The 25,260-nt window shown below is 40.6% G+C and overlaps 1 protein-coding gene and 1 pseudogene across 2 annotated transcripts in view; both read left to right on the forward strand.

The window, feature by feature from the left end:
• The window catches only part of LOC148022542 (pyridoxin (pyrodoxamine) 5'-phosphate oxidase), a 103,173-nt gene extending 93,829 nt beyond the window's left edge, over positions 1-9,344 (forward strand). The window contains exons 12-15 of one of the 2 annotated variants that reach the window (XM_087695488.1): positions 8,319-8,423; positions 8,534-8,604; positions 8,710-8,805; positions 8,917-9,344. In XM_087695488.1, the coding sequence (XP_087551614.1) occupies positions 8,319-8,423; positions 8,534-8,604; positions 8,710-8,805; positions 8,917-9,034 (390 nt within the window). In that variant the 3' untranslated portion in view covers positions 9,035-9,344. The remainder of the gene's footprint in view (positions 1-8,318; positions 8,424-8,533; positions 8,605-8,709; positions 8,806-8,916) is intronic. The other variant, XM_087695489.1, reaches the window with a different exon arrangement.
• LOC148022543 (uncharacterized) lies at positions 485-6,514 on the forward strand (annotated as a pseudogene).
• Positions 9,345-25,260: the final 15,916 nt, after the last annotated feature.

A 25,260-nucleotide genomic window follows, 5' to 3' on the forward strand; every position in this document is an offset into this window, starting at 1 on the left:
CAATGTATGAGTTGATACATGGGGAGATAGTACTCCTTATGGCCAACACTTGCTAGAGCTAGGGTCGTGGCACCATCTCCTTATTTTTAAGTTTTAACCGGATGAGAAAATGGCTTGGATGTGGAGCACTAACTTGTTTCCAATCCACTGGCTCTAGTATGGTGGATTATATACTAGGTTCCATTGAGACGATGGAACTCATTAGATCCTTCACCATCCCCTCTTGCCCAATTGGAGCAGATCATACATATTTATCTCTCATCTTATCCACCTCCCCATGCGCTTAGGCGCTAGCTCCTGCCGACACCCAACCAACCACTTTCTGTTTCATGCACGAGCTAGCCGGCATTTATAGCCATCGTGTCTATGATGGGCTTACACAGTTCGAGCATACTACCTCCCAACTCACCTCCATCCTAACTTAGTTGCTCTCCAAAGGTTCCCACACTCTACACACACTAGCAAACTCACAAATCTTGGGATCATGCCCTAGAATAGATGGTAGGATGAGGAGGGTAGGGAGCTTTATAGATAGCTCCGGATCTAGAGACGGCTAGGGTGTATCATAGAAGGGAGGCATGTAGGCAGTTGAGGACCTTGACTTGCCGTAACCGGTGGGTGTATGAGGAGTTACAGTATTGGGATTTATATCATTTATTCATGAGTAGAGATATAGCCACAACAAGCATAGACTATGGGAACCATGTTGCCCCACACCCATCAATGACTTAGAGACATGGTACTCCTATGTAGAGGGACTATATGATGTACCACACCAATGACCAATTTCTTACCCACGAGAGCTTGGCCCTACCACATCTACCTTCTTCACACATGATATGGTGAGGAGAGCAATAGTGCACCTACAACATGGACAATCCATGGGCCACACATGTACATAGGTTGAGCACTTCATTTATGCAATGGACACTTTGGCTCCTCTCCTTGCTCTTATGTTCAACAAGACTCTAGCGGAGGGTTTCCCAGATGAATGGACCATACATACCATTGTGTCTATCCATATATTGAGAGATCCCTTAGATTTTGGTAATTACAGGACGATCATGGTGGGTCATACATTGGCCAAGATATATGGAGTAGTGATGGAGGCGGAGTTGACCAGATAGGTAGAGAGAGGGAGATTGAGGGTCTCAGGACGGGCTGGATTTAGATGGAGGTTCTCTACACTTGACCACATCTTCACCTTGAGGGGCATGGTTGAGCAGGCTAAAGTGTGGAAGCAGAGACACTATTGCTTCTTTGTGGATTTCTACAAAGCCTTTGACACAATTCCTCGAGATAGACTACTATAGAGGCTGCAAACATTGGGGATCCTATCGGACATGATTTGGGGCATCTATGCACTATATGAGATGGTGGTAGGAAGGGTGAGATGCTTGGGAGGACTTTTAGACATGGTCTCTAGGACCATTGGAGTGAAGTAGGGATGTCCCCTCTCCCCTACACTTTTTGGACTCTACATCGATGAGATAGAAGATATATCGCATGAGGAGGAGGAGGTGATGGGGTGGAGATGGCAGGTTCATTAGTCTTTATTATGCTTAATGCTGATGATATTGTTTTGGTCTCTGAGTCACAGGAGGGTCTATTGCGGCATCTCCATGCCCTTCATGACTTTTGCACATAGTGTGGATTAATGGTTAATCTTGGGAAGACCTAGATCTTGATTTTCCACACATCAGCCCCAGTGAGGAGGAGATCATTCACCCTAGGGCTAGGACAATTGGAGATTGTGGACTCGTATGTCTACTTAGGGGTCATGTTCATTGCATTGGCCAAGAGATTCACCATAGCATAGGCAACCAGTGACTCACTCACTCAAGGATATGCAACATTGGTCATGATGGAGAGAGCATGCCACTAGGCATACTCCTAGGAGCCTTGCATACGAAGGTGCCTATTCAACACATTGGTCATGCCAGCCATGATGTTATGGTGCACCTATCCAGACCCCCGGCCTGGCTTCATACCTATGGACACAGATTGAGAGACCATAGGTCATGCTTTCATGGATGATCCGCAACAAACCATTTGTAGCGCATGAGATTATTAGAGTTGAGTTTGCTGCACCCCCCATGATAATAGATGCCGTTTTTCAAACCATCAGCTTCATATAGAGTACGCGACATGCATATAGATAGGCTGCCTATGAGAACCTTCAAGGCCTCTTAGAGCTAGCTCAAGTAGGACATGTGATTTCATGGTAAGCATAGGTTCAACAATGGCTCATAGGATATGGGATTGACATGGACTACCTCCCCCCCTTTAACTATGATCTTGAATCCCCCGTCACACACCTCTCCACACTAACAAGAACTTGGTCATGTGACAGGACCTTTATTAGTTATAAATAAAGCACACATGAATTTCACCCCAGCAGCCTCTTCCACCAAAGATGTACTACAGGGATCACTTTATTGTTACACTTATCGTGTTAAGTTCTGGTGTGAACTCTCCCTTATCCACGAGCACTTTTTACCTTCTAGCTGGAGAAGGGTTTTTTCCCTGTGTGAACACCTGTTAGTGGGTGTGGTACTAGTACCTTAGGGATTGTAGTTTCAGATCTTTCTCACATAGTGGATGTGACATTCTAGCACTCCTCTCTTGTTGTTCACTTGTTCATTGTGAGTGTGTTTGTGCATGTGCTGCTGAATCCTAACCTAACAGTGGTATGAGAGCTATACCTCTTCTTAGATGCCGTTGTCACTACCACCATTGAGCCTTGCACTCAGTTACTCTCTTGCATACCAGTTGCTGCTCCAGGTTCAATGGGCTGTATGTTTGCTTCAGGTCTATCTTTCAGATTGGTCGCCTATTGTTTGGTATCACTCACCATGTGCTCGTCAGCTCCCAACAGCTGGAACCTGTTCACATCTGCTCCAAACCTGTCATCATCAGCTTGTTTAGTTTGCAGGCTTGGTTGCCTCGCAACAAGTTCATGCATTGCACAGCCACGTCGCCTATTGCTGCATGTGTGATGATTTGCTGCCAACAATCCCATGCTGTGTATGTTCAGTCAAAAACTGCCTTCATGGCCCTGACTGTTACGTCACAGCCCCTGTGTGCCCTGCGCACCCCCAACAGCCTTTGCGCTGACCTGCATGCGAGCAGCCCCGTTTCTTGCCCGACAGATTGGGCTGGCCCCATTCGTTAGTCCCTGCCACCTCAGATTCCACCTTTGACCCGCACTTAATCGTTCTTCATTGACAATTCTGTCCAGACACATCTTTTAAAATTAATATCCAACCTTAATTACCAATAACTTAAATCTCCCTTGACGTATGTTTGTGCACAAGCCTCCATCTAGGCACAATTTTTTGGGGATTTTGCAACAAGCATCAATTTCTGCCAAATTTCTTCAAAAGTTTTGGGACTTTTGCCTAAAAACCCCAAATTTCACCAATTTTTTGGGAATTTTGTGTTTGGTGCCCAACAAAATTATCCGATTATGCACCAAAAGTATGGGGCTTTTCACACTCGAGCTCAAATTTCACAAAGTTTCGCTAACTTGATTTGGAGCTTTTGTGAAATTTCTTCAAATTCATCGACATTCATGCCAATTATCCCTCCTACATCGATATTCATGGACATTGGAGCCATTTTAGCTGCAAATTCTTCCTCTCCGTCATCCATTTTGTGAAAAATTATAAGTTTGTTGGCCTTTTCTTTGCCTTATTTCTGTGCTGCCCTTGTATTTGTACTTTGGACAGAAGCTAGACACATATACCAGCAATTCACAGCAAGAAATGGCAAGGCAACATGATTTTTTTGATATGTTTGGGAACTCTGATAAATTGGATGGCACTAATTATCCCATGTGGACATACATGATGGAGCATGTTCTAGTTGCCAAGCATCTTTGGGATCATGTATGTGGTACAAAGGTTAGGCCTGCAGACATGGTTACATAGAATGCTATAGGTTCATCGAGCTCATCCATTGTTACTAGTGGATCTTCCGCTCCAACTCTTGCTGCACCTCCCACTGTAGATCAATTGGGATGGGATGGGTGTGTTACTGAAGCTCATGCTTTGATTGCACTCTCATACAAGAGACATGTTATCCCGCATATTTAGCCGTGCACAACAACCAAGGATTCTTGGGATAAGCTTACTCCTTTGTATCATGTGTGCAATGAGGCTCGTGTTGCAAGAAGAGCAATCACTGGTGAATCGTTCTAACATAAGTATGGAAAATCAAGTGTTTGCAGCTAGCCATAGGAACAAAGGGAAGTCGAGCCCTGAAACTCAAAGGGTAAAGGCAAACCAACTTCTTCCAGGGACTCTTCAAGAACCAGATGAGGGTGCCAAGAAAAAGAGATGCAATTTTTGTAGAAAAAAGGGGCATGTTATTAAAGAATGTGGAAAGAGGATAGCAAGTGAAAAAGAGGAAACAAATCGGGCGTGAGTATTGTTGGAAATTCAACGATTGCAAAGGATGCAACAACACATTTAGCAAGCTTGGGGGACATTGGTCAATCTTATGCTTTTGTCATGTGTTGCATATATGATTGTTCTTCATACGAACATAGTCTATCAGTGGTTGAAAATCATAGCACATGGTATTTTGATATCACAGCTTTCAAGCACATAATGTCCTTTAGTGACTTGTTTGCATCATATGCAAATGTATAAAAGGGAGATTTGTTATATGTGCAAATAATTCTTCGTATGCAATTCAAGGCATTGGAGAGATTATTATTATTATAGTAGATGGAAAAACTATCATGCCTGGAAAGGTCTTCTATGTACTAGACATAAAGAAAATTTGCTTTAAGTTTTAGCCATTGCATGTGCTAGTTTTATGGTTAAATTCCACATGGATCAATGTAGTATATATGATTGTAGTGATGGGGATGCTCTCATTGTCATTGGTACATTGTACAATGGCCATTATCAACTTGATTTATAAAAGAGGAGAGCATCAGAGGATGCATTACATGCTTATGCCACCATTGTGGATGACACTAAGTTATGGCATGCTCAATTTGGTCATCTCAATTTGCTTTGCCTACAAAGCAAAAATATGGTGCTTGATCTTCCTCCATTAAAAGCACCTACTCATAATGTATGTGAAATTTGTGTACTTGGCAAAATGCATTGTGCTTGATCTCCCTCCATTAAAAGCACCTACTCACTATGTATGTTAAAGTTGTGTATTTTGCAAAATGCATTGTGCTTTATTTTCCAAATATGGATCTATGCTTGCTTATCATAAATTATAACTTGTGCAACATTTATAGCTACATTGGAATGTGTTGGCTTAAATGCCTTTTGGTCAATCTTAGTGTAGGACAACAGTCACCCACTCCTATCAATATTGATAGCTAGAGTGCAATGGCAACTACGAGGAATCGAGTTTTTTATGCTCGCACTAAGTACATTGAGGTGCATTATCATTATGATAGAGAGAGGCTCCATGCAGGGAGATTGACTTGGTTCATCTCCATATACAGGACAACCTAGTAGATGCATTTGCAAAAGCTCTCTCTAGAGAAAGATTTGAAGCCTTTCGCAAGGCTCTAGGCTTGATACCATTTAGGGATTGATTTGCCTATTCCTTGTATACATTCACATCATTCACTTGAGGGGTGTTTGTTAAGCTTATCATGTTCCCCGGAAGTTTTGGTGTAAATGCTCCCTTATCCATATGCACTTGTTACCTCTAGTTAGAGAAGAGTTTTTTCCTTGTATAAATACTTGCTAGTGGGTGTGATACTTAGTACCTTAGGGATTCTACTTTCATATCATTCTCAGATGGTGGATGTGACATTCCAACACTTTCTTCTCTTGTTGATCACTTGTTGGCTATGAGAGAGAGAGTATTTGTGTGTGTGTCGCTGAATCCTAACCTAGCATTAGTAGTGGCAAATTCAGCAAATAACGTAGAAAACTCTTGAAATTCGAAGTTGAGATGGATATGTCAGGTTTAGTCTCTCATTGCATAGTAGTCAAGGAGATGGACTCCAGTCAGATGCGAGGGGACAATGCTGAAATTGAGAATGGAATTTAGGAAGCAATCCTTGCATTAACTCAATATTGGTTGAGACATTTGTGATCTTCATTGACAGATGTGATCAAGGTGAGTTAAGGGTGTGGTGTAGGATCTAGACCAATGATTAGGTCCCAATGACCTTGAGATTAAAGCACTTGTTGCATAAAGTGAGGTGAAATTTGACCCGTTAAAAAAAAGACATTCTTGGCCGTAGTAACATGAGTGGGAGTGCTGAATGAGAAATAGGGTGGGTAGGGTAGTGGAGTGGAGTACACTTGGAAATTAATCCCAAAGGGCCCACCATGCATGCGGGATGTGTATAGTGTGGATCCAAAAGTGAATATGGGTTGATTGGGCATAGGCATGGTAGCAGCATGTGTAGTCCAAGGAGGAGGGATGGGAACACTATAGACAAAGTTTGGTGATCTTTGCATGGGAGTGACCCATGGAGTGATTGATGGCACACCATAGGGAGACAATGGAAATCCCTACGTGAGAGAGGTTGATGGACGGGGGGGGGGGAGGGGGGGGGGTCAATGTTCGGGGGTGGTGAGAGAGATTCCCATTAGAGCGGTCCCAAGATAGAGTCTAGACAAATATGTTCACTTGTGGGTGTGCAAGACAGGGTGTTAAAAAGTGGAATTCTTGCTAACAATGTATGAGGATGCAGAGTGGCATTAACCCATGGATAGCTAATATGTGGTGATGAGAAAGAAAAGGTACTAGCTGGATGCAGATGTAGAGTGTAATTCTAAGTTATTGAAAGCAGAAGAAAGCACAGATGCATTTTGCTAAGTACACAACTCTCACATACATTATATGTAGGTGCTTTAAATCGAGTATGCTATTATTCAGTGTCATCCATAATGGTGGTATTAACATGTAACAAATTCTTTGATGCTCTTCTCTCAAATAGATCAAGGCGATACATGCCATTGTATAAAGTACAAGTGACAAAGAGGGCATCCCTATTACTATAGTCATAGACACTATATCGATCCTCGTGCAATTTAACCACAAAACTAGCACATTCAATGGCTAAAGCTAGAAGTAAGTTTTTCTTTATGCTAGGCACATACAAAACCTTTTCAAACATGATAGTTTTCCCATCAACTGCAATAATGGGAATTTGTCCAATGCCCTGAATTGCATAAGATTCAAGAAGCATGATTTGCACATACAATTGACACCCCCTTTTACACAATTGGATATGATACAAACAAGTCACGAAAGGATATTATGTACTTGGAGGCACCACTGTCAAAATACTATCTATTACTGTTTTCAGCCACTAATAAGGCATGTGCATGTGAAGAAGGATGATACAAACAACGCACAATAGAATCATAATATTGACTAAGATCCAAACTTGCTAAATGTGCTGTTATATCCTTCGCACTTGCTGAATTTTGAGCAACAGCCATGCTCGATTGCTTTCTTTTCTCAATTGCAATCCTTTTTCTATATTCCTCCATAAGATACCTCTTTTTCTTGCAATAATTGAATTTTTTCTTCTTGGTATCCTTATCCTTGGTGCTTGAAGAGTCCGTGGAAGAAGTTGATTTGGCTTTACCCATTGAGTTTGATGGCTACCATGACTTCCCTTTGTTCCTATGACTGGGTGCAAATGCTCAATTTTCCATACTTATGTTATAGTGATTCACCAATGACTGTTCTTCTTGCAATAACAGCAGCACCAATGCATCAAATGTGTATGTATCAACATCTCCTTTTGCAAGTAAGCGAAGCATAGTGGTGAAACTTTGATAAGTGTCAAGTAGGCCGTCCAAGATTGTAGAAACAGGAGAGGCATTAGGAATTATCTCATAAATATTTGCAAGCTACTCGACAATGTAATCTCAAGCTATTTGTGGAAGTAGGCTACACGAGTCTCATTGCACACTTGATAAAACGAAGCAAGCTTATCCCATGCATCCTTGGTGAGCATCATGAGCAAAAATTTTGACATCAAAAGACATGGTGTTTGACAGGATTTCGTGTCCAGATATTGGTGTTCCGGTTGCCTGGCTGAAAGTTGGAGGTGTGAGGAGTGTCCTTTTTTAGCCCTTTTTGTTATCACGTTCTTAACTAACTTAATTTCCACACATTTGTTTAGCATACCTGAACTTATCACTTCATGTGTGCGTATGGTTTTGCTCAAAGTAGTGATTTAAGCCGAAGTATTGAACAGTAGGGTTCCCTTTGTGAGTTTAGAAAAATCCTTGCATGAATTAAAGTTGCACCTTCCCACGTTCCTACAAAAAGCTGAAACTTCTGTTTTTCCATGTGGAACGCATGGCAAGGTTCGAATTGAAGGATGTGTAGAGAAAGTTTCAGATGAGGAAACTGAAGAATACTTTCACAGTCGTCCACGGGGGAGTCAGATTGGAGCAATTGTGAGCCCACAGGTGAATGCAAAACCAAGTTAAATTTTGTGATCTGATTTGATGATGATGTTTGTGAGCTCACAGGTCAGTTGTTGAAAGATTTGCCTCTGATTTTTTGTGCTGCTTTCCAGAGTCAGGTGTTGCCAAACAGAGAAGTACTTGATGAACGGTACAGAGAAATATGTGAAAAATATGCTGATGGGTGGGTTGCTATCACATTTCTTATGATCAGTTTCAGCTCAGAAGGTGGCTTTTGGCTGTTTGAAGGAAGCTTTCACACTTCATTCTTGTCCTTGTTTGACTTCAGGAGCTATATACCTAGACCTGAATGGTGGGGTGGCTTCAGGCTACGACCTGAAGCCATAGAGTTTTGGCAGGGTAGGGAGTCCCGTCTTCATGACAGGTTTGTATGAGACTAGACTCCCATGTCTTTCTTATACGTTTATTAATGTTTTGTCCTCCTCCGTTACTATTTGGATAAAAGTTCCTTCTTTGCTCCTTGTTTTTCCCAAAGCTTGAAGCTCCTATTTTCAGGCTACGATTCACATTGGAGGGGAACGATCAGCAGACATGGTCTATGCAGCGATTGGCGCCATAGGCATGTAAGTAGGGACTTCAGCAGCAAAATGTAGGCGATGTCAATCAAGTTGGTTTTTTAAGTGCACGGCATATCCAATGCAAGAACCTAGGCTTTCCTGTCAGAGAACTAATTCTTGAAAAAATGCTAGAAAAAGGCCATCACCGAGTATTGAGCTTGTGCGCTTGCTGTGTTAAAGCCTCAAGCTTACAAACTTCTTTTGTTTGTATTATACATAACATCTTATCTTTCGGTCTCACAACCTGGATGTATGTTGAGGAAATAAGCAGATTGAAGGAATTTCTTTAAATGTCATTGTACTTTAAAGGAAAAGCAGTATTTTATTTGAAACAAAGCGGTATGTTCACTTCATGATTTTATCACAGTAAAAGCTTGACACAGATTTGGCAACTTGATAAGACAAAAATGTCTGTTTTGATGATTAAAATAAGCACGAGTAACTCTTTCAAGTCCATAGTAGGGGCTCATAAAAACAAAATAAATGGCCAAGAAGTTGGTTTTGCATCGTAAAAACATAGTGCATGTAAGGGTCTTATATTGCTGTGTAAGTGTAGAAATACCTCTTACCTGCTGTGCATGTCTAGATATAACCATGTAGTATATGACGATAGCCATGAAGTACCCTTGTCGATTTAGTCTATCCATCAAAAGGGGAGTAAAATCTTCATAGTATGTTGAGATAATGCTTAGAAAAACATTTTGTAGTCTTCTCATATGTAAAGACAAACACATCCATCTATCAAATCCTCAACTTGAGGATGCCCTTTTTCCCTTAAAATTCGTAGTTTGAACTCCATTGACTTCAATCTACAGGAAAATATTGTGTGTTTATGTCTCATTACTAAGACCTCGTATCTTTGCCCTTGATCCTCAACACCATCTGAGGTTGGTTGGTAAATGCGATCAATACCTTTTTAGATTTAAATTCCCTCTCGAGTTCTAACAAATGCTTGTCTAAGTGCACTCAGGAAAAGTATACTCGCACCAACTTAGGTCATACTTAATCATAGCCTAAGGACCCTAAGTCATAAGGGTATAGGGGTATACACGTTCACCCAGAGCCGCTCTAACTTGGCACATAGAACCTGGTTAGGCACCTTGCACTTTGACTTCAATCTCCCACATTAAACTAGGAAAGGACACACTCACTGTAATCAATCGAGTTAGACATGCACCATACCTCTAGGTTATCCTCTAGACCTAAAACCATAGCAAGGTATCAATAATCTTGCTTAGGAATCCTTAGAAACTCCAAGATTTGGGTTGCATCGTGAACACACTTAGATGCACGTATGGATATTGTCACACCAATTATAGTCTTTATGGTTCTCTTAGGTTAAATTGAGTCGTTTGCGTTCAACTAGGATTGCACATTAATCCATCGTAGCCATTTAGGTTGCATCCATATGTGCATTGTCTTGCATAGAAAATCCTATGGCTAGGTTTCCATCCCTAGGGGATTAGGGTTAGGACATTCTTGTGTGCACCTAGAATCCAATACTCCCTCATCATGTCAAGCTTGTATACATTGGAGACTACTTGTGGTGTGGGAACCTTAAGAAAGAGATTTGTATTCAAGGAATTGCTTGAACATTTAAGCATACATTGTTTGGAAAGACAAAAGCTTGTTTGAGAATGAGTGCATGTGATAGAGTATTGAACTTGAAATTTAAAAGTGGTTTGAATTGTTGAGTACTTTGAAATCCATTCAACAACCAACTAAAGGAGGAAGCAGAACAACAAAGCTTGAAGTTATCACACAACGCAAGAATAGGTAAGTGATTAACATGCCAAAAGAACTTGGGCAAGTAAGGACCAATATAATGTAAGTGCATTCACTCATCGAATAGCTAGGGAACCTTGAACTTTTGCAAGAGTCAAACAACTTATAAAGATAGCTTGAGGGAAGCAAAGCTCGCACTTAAGTTTGTGTCCCTTTTGAGCGAATCCTTGGATAGCTTTCATACTACAATTGAAAAAGACCCTAGCTAACTAATTGAGTAGGATCTAGAACAACATTTCCAAATACTAGTTGATCAAAGCAAGGATACACTTGACAAACTCATGGATCTATAATTAACATAAGAAGGTTAATACTTAGTATCGTTCTTGTACGATCTTCGAATGACTCGGTCATCAAGCTTCTAAAGAGGAAGTTGTTGGACAACTAAAAGGATCTACATGTTGGAACTCATGGCCAACATGTTGCTTATGAGAAAGGAGTGACCGGAAATTTCCTTGATAGCCAAACAACTAGACACATATAGAGTGGGGGATGACACCTACATCTTTGTACAGTAATTTGAACAAGTATGTGCAGTTAACAATCTCACTGTACATTCGAAGAGGGCAAAAGCCTTTGGGCTATGCCTTGACAATAAGGGAAGAATGTGGTTCACTAGGTTGGATGCGAGTGAGAAATTCTAATTCTCTACTAGTAAAGATCTGTTCATTTTTTTATTTATAAAGGCTAGATATGCAAGTAACCTCATCATACGGTTGATGAACCTGGAGCAATAGGAGGGAGAGCATACCCAAGAATATGTCTCCAACGTTTGAAGCATATTTAAAATAATCGTTGTTGGAGAGAGATCAAATGTCAAGGCCATTCAGAAGGCTTTTGTCAAGGGTATTTGAGATGAAAAAATCTATGAAGCAATGGCTAGCAATTCTATGTTGCATAGATCCAATATCAATAGTCTACTTGATGAGGCAATGCACATTAGTGACCTGCACTGAGAGAAAAACAAATATGAGAGAAATGGTAGGAGACCGTGTTACATCCACAAGGAGTAGATCAGAACTTAGCACGACCAAACACCTACTTGGACTTTGAAGTAGTTAACAAGTGGAGATATCCAAGCTTATGGATATCATGAAGCAACCATGGTTGTACCATCGAAATATTCAATGTATACATTGTGGAGTTGACAATCTATCGTCTTAAGTATTCTAAGCCCCCATGATTGTTTAAAAAAATTGTGGATGCTTTAGCATGTGCGAGCTTATTGTAGAGCTCCGAGAAGTCTACCCTATCTAAATCTTTGTGGGAACAATGCATATCGGCAACAAGAAGAATAGGGGATCCTATTATCTAAGGCCTCAATATAACTAGCTTTGTTAGCGCCTAATGAACAAAAGCTAGTGTCACAAAGGGCTAGAAATAAAGCCTTCTAGCATAGTGAGACCTCAATCCAAGTATCACTCACCCTATTGTAGAGCACCGAGAAGTCTACCCTATCCAAATCCTTGCGTGAACAATGCATATCGACAACAAGAAGAATAGGGGATCCTATTATCCAAGGCCTTAGTAACTAGCTTTGCTAGCACACCAAGTAAACAAAAGCTAGTGTCACAAAGGGCCAAAATGAACCCTTCTAGCATACTTAGACCTCAATCCAAGCATCACTCTCCCTCCAATTGATGCCATTGTGCATTATATAGAACTACTTGAGAAGTGTACAAGACACTATGTCACATTTGACAAGGAGGGCAATGCTGTCTTTAGTAACTATGGGCCTATGCTTCTCATGGTGTTAGAGCATGTATGAGAAAGAGGTACAATTCATCCCAAGGAAACCATCGAGTGTTGGAACTATGGGTAGCCTCGACATGCATCTAGATAGTGCCCATAGAAGCTAGAATCACCTAAGAACAATTGGGAGGACCAAAAATGCCCTAAATGTGGCATAACTCATATGTACTTGGATTGTTACAAATAGAAAGCTAGCACGAGTAAGACAATAGTCCTGTAAGTACCTCTTAGTATCTTTGGTGTAGAAATGATAATGGACAAGGATACCATGCCCATCCCTACGAATGCCATCATGTGGTCTCATATTAAGCAAGCTACAACCAAGCTAACATTGCAAAGTGAGGGGCTTACCACAGTACTGACCAAGAACACTACATCAAGTGGAGAAAGTCCAACTGTGGCTTTGTGGCTGCTCACACATAGAGGATCACCACAACAAAAATAGGAGGATACCCAAACATTGACTACCAACTTGAGGTAATTGACAAATCTAAGGAATAGGTACAAGAGGCCCAAGTGAAACAGTAAGATCAAGAAGCCACATATGGTGTGAGTGCAGTAGAATTATCTAGCACACGATCGATTTCGGATCCAATTAAACATAAAGTGAGTTGAAACTAAGACAAAGTCACAAGGAAAGAAGTGATTGGTTCTAGTATAATGAAGTGGAGCCTATTATCATCACCACGCTAGCCTCAACCAATGTGACAATGTCATTAAAATGCTATTATGTAGTTCTAACCTCTAGAAAATCCTCAAACTCTAGGTAGAGGGGATGACAAAACCCTGAGAGCAATCACTTCATACCCTAGAGAAGAACAACATTATCTTTGGTGTCAATGTAACACTAGCTTTAAACAACCTGACAATTGTCATTGGAATATTATTAAGGAGTAGTCCTATCCTCTAGAAACCCTTCAAACTCTGGGTAGAGGGAATGACAAAGACCTTAGAACAATCACTTCATACCCTAGAGAAGAACACCACCATCTTTGAAGTACCGATCCTTTTGTGAGGGTACTGGAGTCAACATGTTCATTGAACACACCCACTCACTCACATAAGAGAGAGAGAGTATAGAAATTTTTATGCCAAAAAGGGGGGGTGCTAGCACCCCTTTCTAAAATAAAAAAATTACAAAACCTCCTTCCTCTATGTTCTAAGACCTCTCTCTCTCTCTCTCTCTCTCTCTCTCTCTCTCTCCACCTAACTTGTGATCAAATTCCTCTTTTAAAAATTTTTTATTACCTAAATATAAATGGACTTAAAAAGTCATATTTTGATTATAATAATCGTATGAAACTTTTTTTATCTTTGATAAGAGTCAATTTTCTCAAACACACAATACCAAGAAAATAGCCATTATATGATATGCCAATTGCCAATTTTCTATGTCAAAAAAAAAATCCCCAAAAGAGGGGCCAGATTTTGTTGATTCCCAATTTAGTTGATCGCATAAAATTGGTAGGGTCCTAAGCCTGTAAACTTCATCTTTTGCTTGAGGCCCTTATGTGAATATAACATGACTAAGTCCCCTCACCTAACATTCTTTTTTGCACATAATTGTTGAATTTGGCCTTTTGATAGGCCTCCTCAACAATCGTTGCATGGGTGGAAAAGAGCCTACTCTCCGTGTGGTGCTCCAATTTGGTGAGGTACTCTGCTTGAGCTTTGTTTCTTTCCCATCACTTTTGTGTAACTATTCGTAGACTAGGGATCATGAACTCAAGGGTCATTATGGCATCGGTATTGTAGGTTGGTGGAAATGGTGTCTACTAATCCATAGCCATTTAATATGATGTTTTGTACGCTTGGAGAGCAACACTGAGCTTATTATCCTAGTTTACTCAAAATTTAAAAAATGTTGGAATATTATTTTAAGCCTTATTTGTTCACTTCCCCTAGTCCTCCGCTTACAAGTAATAAGGAGATGACTTTTGATGGATGACCACAAATATGGAAAGCAAGTGTTTCACAACTCTAACTATTTCAATGGAACACCCAAAACTTGATATGACTTGTTCCTACAGGGGGGGCCAGACCACTATTCTAGTGTCATTTTACACGTAGCTCTAGCTTTAGCCCATTTAGTCATGTAGTTTGTTATTGCAACTATAATGTAATAGGCTTGGGACTATTGTGTTGCTAGGTTGATTGAACCCATGAAGTCAATTTCCCATTTTTCAAAGGTTTGATGAGCCAATATAGTTGTGAACACCATTTTGTCTTTTTGTATAGGCACTTTGGTGCATTTGCATTCATCTTAATGTTTGACAGAATGAGCTCCATCTTTGAAGAGGGTTGGCCACCACAGTTGTGATTGTAGCGCTTTTTGAGTCATGGGATTGGCATCAAAATGGACTCTTGTTACTCTACCATATACCTCTTACAACATGTCTTTGGAATTCATGCTCACATATGCATCTCCTTACTGGATTGTCTTGTCTCAATCTACATGATTGACATACAATCAATCGGTTAGGTCTAGTCTTGAGAATGAGGCATGTGAGTCTAGATTTCTTTATTGGGCATTCAAGCAATCCATGTTTAAGAATTTTTATAATATGAGTAGGGTGTCAAATTGGCCTTTAAAAGTTGGGCCTCTTGTTGTACTATGAATAAGTGGTGGGAGTCGAGAAGGTCATCATTGATTCCAATTGCCTTTTCTTCATTTGGTACAGGGATCATGTAATTGGTAATCTGGTGTTTCTTTTGCTTTCTCAAGATCACATTGAAGTCAAATTCCAACAATAGAAGTACCCATCTTACTATTGGGCTAGCAGTGTAGGGTTTGTTCACCAAATGCAACAGTGCTTGATGATCTACAAAAAAGTGAAGGGGGTGGCAATAAATAATGACAAAATTTATTTAGTGCAGACATTATACCTAGTCCTTCCTATTCTATTTCAGAATAAATTATCTTAATTTTCATGAGTTGGATGCTAGCGAAACTCACAAAAAAGTCCATGTTTTTCTCACCAGGTTGGAAAAGTACCACTTTGATTGCAACCTTTGATGCATCAATGCACATGTGTAATGTCACTTTCCATTCTAGGGCTCGTAGAATAGGTATAGTAATCAAAGCCTTTTTTAGGGTTGATATGCTCTTTGGCGCTCTTCTATTCATTTTTTCTAGTTTACCAAGAGCTTATAAAAGGGCCTCACAATGGCTATGTAATTAAACACAAAGCATCTACAAGAAATTGTGTTGCTGAGGAAGCACTGAATGCCCTTGGGTTTTATGGGTGGTGGTAATTCAAAGGTGACACAAATTTTGATGATATCTATGGTGATATTATTCTTGGATACCATGTGGCCCAAGAGGACTCCATGTCTCACCCATAAAATTGGCATTTGAGTGGATTGAGTGAAAGTTATTGCCTACACTACTCAAAGACTACTCTTAGTACATCCAGGTACTCTGTCATCCATGATACTTGAGATACTTGCGGAGCATGTTGTTGCATATTATGAACATCAAGCATTGGAAAGTAGCTTGCATATTCATCAATCTAAAGGGCATGATTATGTATATGAACATCCCTCCATTTTGTGGTTGGGCGAAGATTGTCTTGTGCCACTCATTTGGATAGACCTACACCCAATTATAGCCTAAAAAACCCATTGAGAAACGTAGATACTTCCTTGTCTACCAATCATGTGCTTGCTATACAACAATGGATAATCACCTTCTTATAGTTGACACTCAAAACCTTTCTATTCTTCTTGAGTATCACTACTATGGGTGACATCTAGTGTATATGCACAACCTTGTAGATAAACCCTACCTTATGAAGCTTGTCTAATTCTTCTCTAACAAGATGTGTGTATCATGGGTTCATAAGGTAAGGCCTTTGCTTTGGGGGCTTGGCATTGGGGTTTGTTGGCATCATGTGCATTAGCACATATGGGGGGTTACTCCCTTCAGGTTGACATATGTCTAATAAAATATGTATTAGAATTCTCAAAGTACCCAATGATCTTTCCTTCTCTTTTGTGCAAGGTCATCATAGTATGTATACAAGCTTGGAGTTTTCCCCTTCCTCCGCGAAATTTACCTCTTTAACCTTGGAAGGCCCTTCACTGGCTCGCTAAAATTTTCTGCACTCTTTATGCTAAGCATCACAATAATGCAACCTCTCTTTTTGAACAAAGTGAATTACTTCAAAAGATCTTGCAAATTTTTTAGTTATCATTCCTAGAATCTCTCTCTCTCTCTCAAAACACTCAATTGGATAGCTGGACCTCATCAGCTGTATCACAGTTTGTCTCATAGGCCAGTTTTGGTCTTTAGAAGACGTTAATATAACTTTCTTTCTTTCTTTCTTTCTCTCTCTCTCTCAAAACACTCAATGGAGAGAGAGAGAGAGAGAGAGAGAGAGTGAGTGAGTGAGGAAGCGAGTTTTATTTCAATTTGGTATTCGATGGTAGAACAATATATAATAATTGAAAGGGTGTACATGTGAGTCATGCAGAATGAGAATTCATGATAAGTCATGTGAAACTTCTAGAAAAGTCTTCCTTGAAACATACAAGACTATAGGCTACTTGTACTTATGTATGTATTAGAAACGTGCACTGAAGGTGACATTCAAGGACTTATGATCCAAAGGTATGGGTGCACATGGACTTCTATGATATTCTTGTCCATACATGCCAAACTAAGTTGCTGGAAGTACATACACTCTTCTTCTTCTTCTTCTTCTTCTCCTTCTCTCTCTCTCTCTCTCTCTCTCTCTCTCTCTCTCTCTCTCTCTCTCTCTCTCTCTCTCTCTCTCTCTCTCTCTCTCTCTCTCTCTCTCTCTCTCTCTCTCTCTCTCTCTTTTCATGCCCGACTGGACGCTGGCGAGAATTGCTGACGTGAGGCTATGTGATGTTGGCTAGAACGGTAGTTTGACGAGAGAGGTAGGCATGAGCTGATAGGTCGTGTGAGAGACATGTGCTGACGTATTTGGCATGAGCTCTGACGACACTGACGTGAGTGCTGATGTGAAGGCGTTGCTCTGTAGGGGCGCGTCTCTGCGTAGAGAGACAGTCATTGTCCTGCAAAGTCACGTCCCTGCATAGGGAGACTCTAGCTACCCTAGAAGCTATAGAGGTATTGGCAATTGTTTAGGAAGGGCCGTCCTAGACTACGAGATGGCAGAGACTACTGACAAAGAAACCAGTGGACATGAGACCGAACTTGATACACAACCAATTAGGCCAACCACACGAGGCATTGCATTAGAAGGGCGGTACAAGACCCCCATTAAGGACGAAAAGTTCCACTATAGACAAAACAGAAGGAGAGCTCGGGAAAATGCCATTCCCACAAGTGCCAAGCGATGGACAAAGATGCAAAGACTGATTGCAACGATTGGTTTGGATGATATGAAAGCCCTCATAAGAGTTGAGATTGCAGCAATATGTATGCCAATGTTTGACAAGGTGACAAGTGACATGAATGCGATGCATGAAACATGGGGAAAGGAATTGAATGCTAAAATGGATGCAAACCTGAAAGCGTGCATGAGGGTGTGTGGCAACATGCAACAAAAAGTCATGAATGACATGGATACAAAGCAAAAAGATGTATATGGAAAATTTCAAAAGACATTCAGGGAAGAACTAAGTGATGCTGTAGAAGCAAATAGGAAATCATGCTCTAATGGTTGGGATGATGCAAAATATAAAGAAATGAAGGCTGACTTGCAAATGGATATGATAGATAACTTGAACAAGGTAAGGGACATTTGGAAAGCAGATATGGATGCATTGAAATTTGATACAAATGCATGCATAACAACCAAGGACATGGAGATTGCTGAACTCAAAAGGCAGTTAGAATCATGTAAGAATGAATTAGTGACATACAAGTCCATGATGGATACACAAACAGCAATGCTAGATGCCCCTGAATTAAAGAAAGAGGTGGAAGTTAAAAAAAAGACATGCACACATGGGTGAATGTGGTAGAGGGAGCTCAAAAAAGAAAGTAGAAAATGTTCAGCAAACAGTGAAGGAAAATGCACAATGGATTGAGGTAGTCAAAAGAAACAAAGGGGTGCCTTAGAACAATGTAGAGATGATGAACACAACACTAGAGGAGGAAGTAAAGAGAAAACTCCGTGCATTGCGTGTACGTGTGGTTGGGTGGGCTAAAAAAGGAAACCCCCAAGAGGATGCTAAAACACTTTGTGCTAAGATGGGTGTAGACGAGACATGCATTATGGATGCTTGGAGGATAGGTGATCCAAATGACCAAAGAGGTCAAATCCTCACGCGCTTTGAAGGGTGAAAATATTTACCTCAATGAGGATCTCACGCCCGCACAGTTAGAGCATAGAAGGGCTTGAATGCCAAATGTGATGGAGGCATGTAAAGAAGGCAAGTATGATGTGTATAGAGATGGTAGAGTAATCATAGCAGAACGGAGCTCACAATGACGATACAAGGGCTATGAGATGTTAAAGATGTCCCTTTGGAATTGTAATGGTTCAATGAGACTTGATGCAGGCTATTTTGAGGATACTTTTCATGGGATAGATATGGCTATGTATACAGAGACACTTGTGGGATAAAATGGGAGAGTGTATATAGACCTCAACCCCATAGACCAGGAGGAAGCAGGGGGTCAGGAGGGGTGGCTATTCTTTATTGTGAGAGCCTCCAAGACATGGTTCATGTGGTGTCACGAGATTTGCATGCTAGATACACATGGGTAAAGCTAAGTGTAGGGCACCGGAGGGATCTATATGTTGCAGTATGCTACTTCCCACTTGCCTCTTCAACATTTGCTACTAGGGAGGGATCACCTTTTGAAGTACTACATGAAGATATTATGAGATATGCAAGTATTGGGGACATACTACTGGTGGGAGACTTTAATGCTCGAACAAGAAGTGAGTACTCCACCTTTTATGATATTGAGCATGAAATGTTTTAAGGAATCGGCATTGGATGAACTAGGGCTTGCTAGGACATCTCAAGATAAGGAGGTGACAGCATATGGATCCCATTTGTTGGCTTTGGGAAGTGCCCATGGATTGGCTATATTCAATGGCCTTTTAAGATGGCCGGAGTGGATGCTTTCACTTGTTGGAACAACAAAAAAAGGGGCCAGTGTGGTGGACTATGTAATGGGCTCGTTGGCATTAATTCCAAAAATTAAGGATTTTGAGATATCTGATAAGCTAATCAGTATAGCGGCTGATCATGCAAATTAAAATTTACTCTAGCATGTAGTTAGAGACAAGAAGCATGCACATAGTCACACACATTCCCACATTATGAATTTCTAGAGCAAACATCGCATATCTATAGTGATGCAATACGAGATGGCTTAAGTCAACTAGACCAACATGGACCACTGAAAGATGTCACTAGATTTGTAGTGAAGGTTTTACATGTTGCAGCCCCGCAAAATGCTTGGTTTGATGATGAGTGCAGACAGACTAGGACCTACCTACAGAGGGATATTACACTAGGGACATGCACACATAAGCAGGCACAGAATGTCTTTTGTCATCATAATGAATAGGTTTCTTATGGTTATAAAGGCTATTAGAATTCAATGGTTTTTCTATCAATTGGCATCCATTCTTTCTACCTACCGTAGCAAATAAGCTATAAACATTGCATGTGCACGCACGCACGCACACATGCATGCACGCACGCACATGCACACCTGCACACTTTCACACACACATGCACATACACACACGCGCCCGCACCTACATGCACATGCGCGTGCACACACACACACACACACACACACACACACACACACACACACACACACACACACACACACACACACACACACACACACACACACACACACACACACACACACACACACACACACACACACACACACACACACACAGAGTAAATCTACTTATGTGTATATACTATAACAAGTGTATCAGTTATTAAAATAGATTTTTAAAAATTTTATCATAAAGGGATTAAAATTATTTGAAAGTATGCGAATCAATTTATAGAAGATGAATGTGTATATGAGAGAGAGAGAGAGAGAGAGAGAGAGAGAGAGAGAGAGAGAGAGAGAGAGAGAGAGAGAGAGAGAGAGAGAGAGAGAGAGAGAGATGATTTACTTATGTGTATGTACTATAATAAGTCAATCAACTATTAAAAGAACTTTCTTTAAATGTCATAATGGGATAAAAAAAGGTTTCCAAATTATGATGGAGGTCATAAATGGATCACAAATGTGGTGGTGGTGGTAGTGGAACTAGTGGCACAAGTGGTGGTGCTAGTGGCAGTGCCAAAGCCCCCAAGAATGAAGAAATGCTAGCCCATAGGTCATCATAAGCATGAACAACTCTTACGGTTGACATAACTTTTGGATGATATCAACACAAAAATAGGGCCTTCAACCCAAAACAAAGATCACCCAATTGAGCCATCGAGCTTCAATGTGAGGGTAGTTACAAGTAGCAACCTCAACATGGACAAAGAGCAAATCATTCCATCTAATATTGGAAGAGAGGGAGAGACAGAGAGTGGTGCATAATCATAAGCTTCAGCTCATCTTCTTCTTCTTCACTATTCCATTCACTTAGTCTACTAACTGAAAGAGAGAGTATTACACTAGGTTTCACTAACCATCATCTAACTATGGTTAGGTCCCGACTTATTAATGTCACACACATGTACAATTGTCTCCAGCTAATGTCGGTAAGTCACATAGACATAAAGAGAGATGGGGTGGATCTTGATTTCTAACACTCCCCCTCAAGCTCAAACCATTTGCAATACTCCAAGTAGCCGCCTAAAATATACGAACTTTTCTTTACCAAGTGATTTGGTAAAGATATCCGCTACCTGGTTGCTATCTGGTCTTCACTATTCCGTTCACTTAGTCTACTAAATGAAAGAGAGAGTATTACACTAGGTTTCACTAACCATCATCTAACTATGGTTAGGTTCGGACTTATGAATGTCACACACATGTACAACTGTCTAATGTCGGTAAGTCACACAAACATAAAGAGAGACGGGGTGGAGCTTGATTTCTAACACTCCCCCTCAAGCTCAAACCATCTGCAATACTCTAAGTAGGCCTAAAATAGATGAACTTTTCTTTACCAAGTGATTTGGTAAAGATATCAGCTACCTAGTCTTCAATCTTCACATGCACCAAGTCAATCTGCTCTGCTAGTACCTTTTCTTTGATGAAATCGTAATGTACTTCAATATGTTTAGATCTTGCATGGTAGACAAGATTTCTTGCAAGCATCACATTGCTCATATTATCACAATGCAGCTTGACTTTGCGGTCCAAGTGTATTTCCAAGTCATTCAGTAACTTCAGCAGTCAAATAGCTTCATAGGCCACAAATGCAAATCCACTGGTTGACCTCCTATCATAGGCACAACTAGTCCAATTAGCGTCAATGTACCCTGTCAAGTCAAGGGGTTTCCGTTATGCATAAAACAACCCATAATCTGTCGTACCCTTTACATATCTCATGATTCTCATGACTGCATCCAAATGTGGTTTGTGAGGCTTCTGCATGAATTGACTAATCAGCCCCACATCATAGCTCAAGTCAAGTCAAGTAAGAGCAAGTAGATTAAGCTACCCACCACCTTTCTATACATGGTTACATTCTCTATTTCATGTCCAACATCAATCTGCAACTTGACATTTTGGTCTAGGGGTGTATCCATAGGCTTACATTCAGCCATACCGTACTTCTGTAACATGTCATAGGCATACTACTTCTGTAATAGCCATATGCCTTGAGGCGTAGACACTACCTCAATTCCCAGAAAATATTTCAGCTCACCAAGATCTTTGACTTTGAATTTAGTCTGCAACAATGAAGTAATTTCAGCAATCCCTCTCTCATAATCTCCATAGAAACACATAGCTATGATCTATCTTCTTCACAAATAAACTGTGATCTGCATCACCCAATCAAAATCCATGCTGCTGTAAATAACTGCCAATTCGAGCATTCCAAGCTCTTGGTGCCTATTTCAGCCCATATAAATGCCTTTTTCAGCTTGCAAACATGTGTCGAAAAATCCGGATGATGCACATAGCCTTCAGGCTACTCCATATAAACTTCTTCCCGTAAGCCACCATTCAGAAAAGCAATTTTCACATCCATTTTCCATAACTTCCAGTCTTTAGACGTTGCCAATGCAATGACTATTCTGCTTGTTGCCATTTTAGCTAAAGGACTGAAAGTCTCCTCATAGTCAAGGCCATATTGATGTGCATACCCTTTTGTGACCAATTTGGCCTTATAGTGTTCCAATGACCCATCCGACTTGCATTTAACCTTGTACACCCATTTGCATCCAATGGGGACTTTTCCTTCAATCAACTAAACCAAATCACATGTTTCATTTTCAACCAAAGCTGAATACTCTTCATCCATGGCAGCACACCAGTTCTCATATGGAACTGCCTCATCAAACTTAGTGGGTTCTTTGAAATATGTCACCTTAGTCATATAGGTATAATGATGGGCTGAATATCCAGTGTATGTAAGTATGCCAATTGGTCTTTTGACCCTCTCAAATCTCCTCAACTATGGCTCACTCTGAGTTTGCCTCTCATGAGGTAGTACATACTGATTTTGCCTTGCACCAGGCATCATAACAGAGGAATCCCCAACTCACTATCCAAGCTATCATTGTTGGATGACTCATAACCTATAGTAAGTGGACCTGTTAAATCCTCAAACATCTTATATTTTCCCTTATCCAATCTTCCCCCTCACTGGCATGTTTGTGTCAGTAGACATAGGAGTGTGATTCCACAACCGTCCCCTGACCAAGGACTCACTGTAGATGACACATCACCTATCAGACCACTCATAGATGTACTAAATGTAGGGGTATTTTCAGCATTACTAGTGCTGGCTGATCCATCAGTAGCCACTGCAACTGGATTCCCATACCAAGAAGCCAGCTTGTCAAATACAACATCTTTGCTTATTAATGTCTTATGAGTAGATAGCACATAGCATTTATAGGCCTTCCTATCCTGTGCATAATCCAAAAATACGCTCTTAACAACTTTAGTATCCAATTTCTTCCTCTTTTCATTTGGAATATGCACGTATGCAATGCAGCCAATAACCTTTAAGTGCCTAATGTTAGGCTTATGACCATACAACCTCTCATAAGGTGTTACATCATGAATCCCTAATGTAGGGGTTCTATTCAGCACATATACAGTAGTCACCACTACTTTAGCCCAGTAAGCATTAGGCAAACACTTTTCATTCAGCATAGCTCTAGCTTACTCCATCAGTATCCTATTTTTCCTCTCTGCTATACCATTTTGCTGTGGTGTATAGTTGCAACTAAGTTGTCTTCAAATCCCATACTTTGCAAGATATTTTTCAAACTCTTTAGAGACATATTCTCCGCCTCCATCTGATCCAAGACAAGAGATATAGCAGCCTAACTCATTTTTAGCATGCTTTTTGAAATCTCTGAATGCATCAAACACTTCCATCTTTATGTTTCAATATGTACAACCAAGTGTACCTGGTGAAATCATCAATGAAAGATACATAGTAACAAGCACCTCCAAATGAAGCATTATGAGATGGACCCCGAACATCAGAGTGTATTAATTGCAAAGGTCTCAAGCTATTCTTCACATGTCTCATAAAGGGAAATCATGCGTGCTTTCCAAACTAACATGACATACATGGCCAAGGTCATTATACTTAGATTTGGGCAATCCAAGTACCACCTCTTTCTGCTGCATCGATTTTAGCTTTTGAACATTAACATGGCCAATTCTCTTATGCCAATTCTCAACATCCCGTATAGCACCCTCATCATGTGCAAACATGGCTGCCTTAAGTTTTGGAATGGATGCGTCCAAGGTAAATATCATGCCATCCCTTCTGCCTTTGGCAATTAATTTGCAATCATTACCGTATTCTTCAATAAAGCATCCATCTTTATTGAATCTAACTTGCAGATTTTGTTCTACCATCTGTCTCCCACTGATAAGAGATTATTAGTTATTGACTTTACATGTAATACATCATGCATGCTCTTTTTCTTGCCATCAGGCATTGTCAACTGAACAACTCTCCTGTGTGCTGAATGTAATGCTGGGTGTCATCCCCAATACAAACATAACCATGTGAACCTGCAACAAACTCATAAAACCACTCTCCATGGGGTGTCATATGGTTAGAAGTCCTAGAGTCAATGTACCATCTCTCATCTTTGTTATGCCTAGGTGCATTCTTGGACACATGTTGCATAGCAAACAATCTATCACCCTGCTCATCACGAGCATCGCTAGAAGATGCATAATTCCCATGTTGTATGCCCTTAGCCTTGCCCTTAGCCTTCATATCTACATGCTTGTTATGAGAATCCTTTGCAATGTTCCCATATCTCCCACAATAATGACAGTCATTGTCCTTTTTGTTTGGACTAACTGCCAGGATCCACTACCTTTGCCTTGAGGTGATCTCCCCCTGCCTCTAAAGCCACCAGATCCACACTGACCCTGTGAATTGGTGCCATGCCAATTACTCTACTGCTTGCTGTCCATAGATGTTTCGCGTTTCTGCACAACCTCGAAAGGACCCACGGCCTCTGCTGCCTCTGCCATGCTGTGGCGGCTAGAATAAAGGATAATGTCTCTGCTTTGAGATGTACTAGAACCTATGTTCAATCCAATATTTACTTCCTCATGCAACAGCAAGGCAAGCAACTCATCCCAATCA

Source organism: Lygodium microphyllum, chromosome 16 (genome assembly GCF_053477565.2).
Source record: "Lygodium microphyllum isolate KBCC chromosome 16, Lygodium_microphyllum_v1.1.10, whole genome shotgun sequence".
In the NCBI taxonomy this organism is placed as follows: domain Eukaryota; kingdom Viridiplantae; phylum Streptophyta; class Polypodiopsida; order Schizaeales; family Lygodiaceae; genus Lygodium; species Lygodium microphyllum.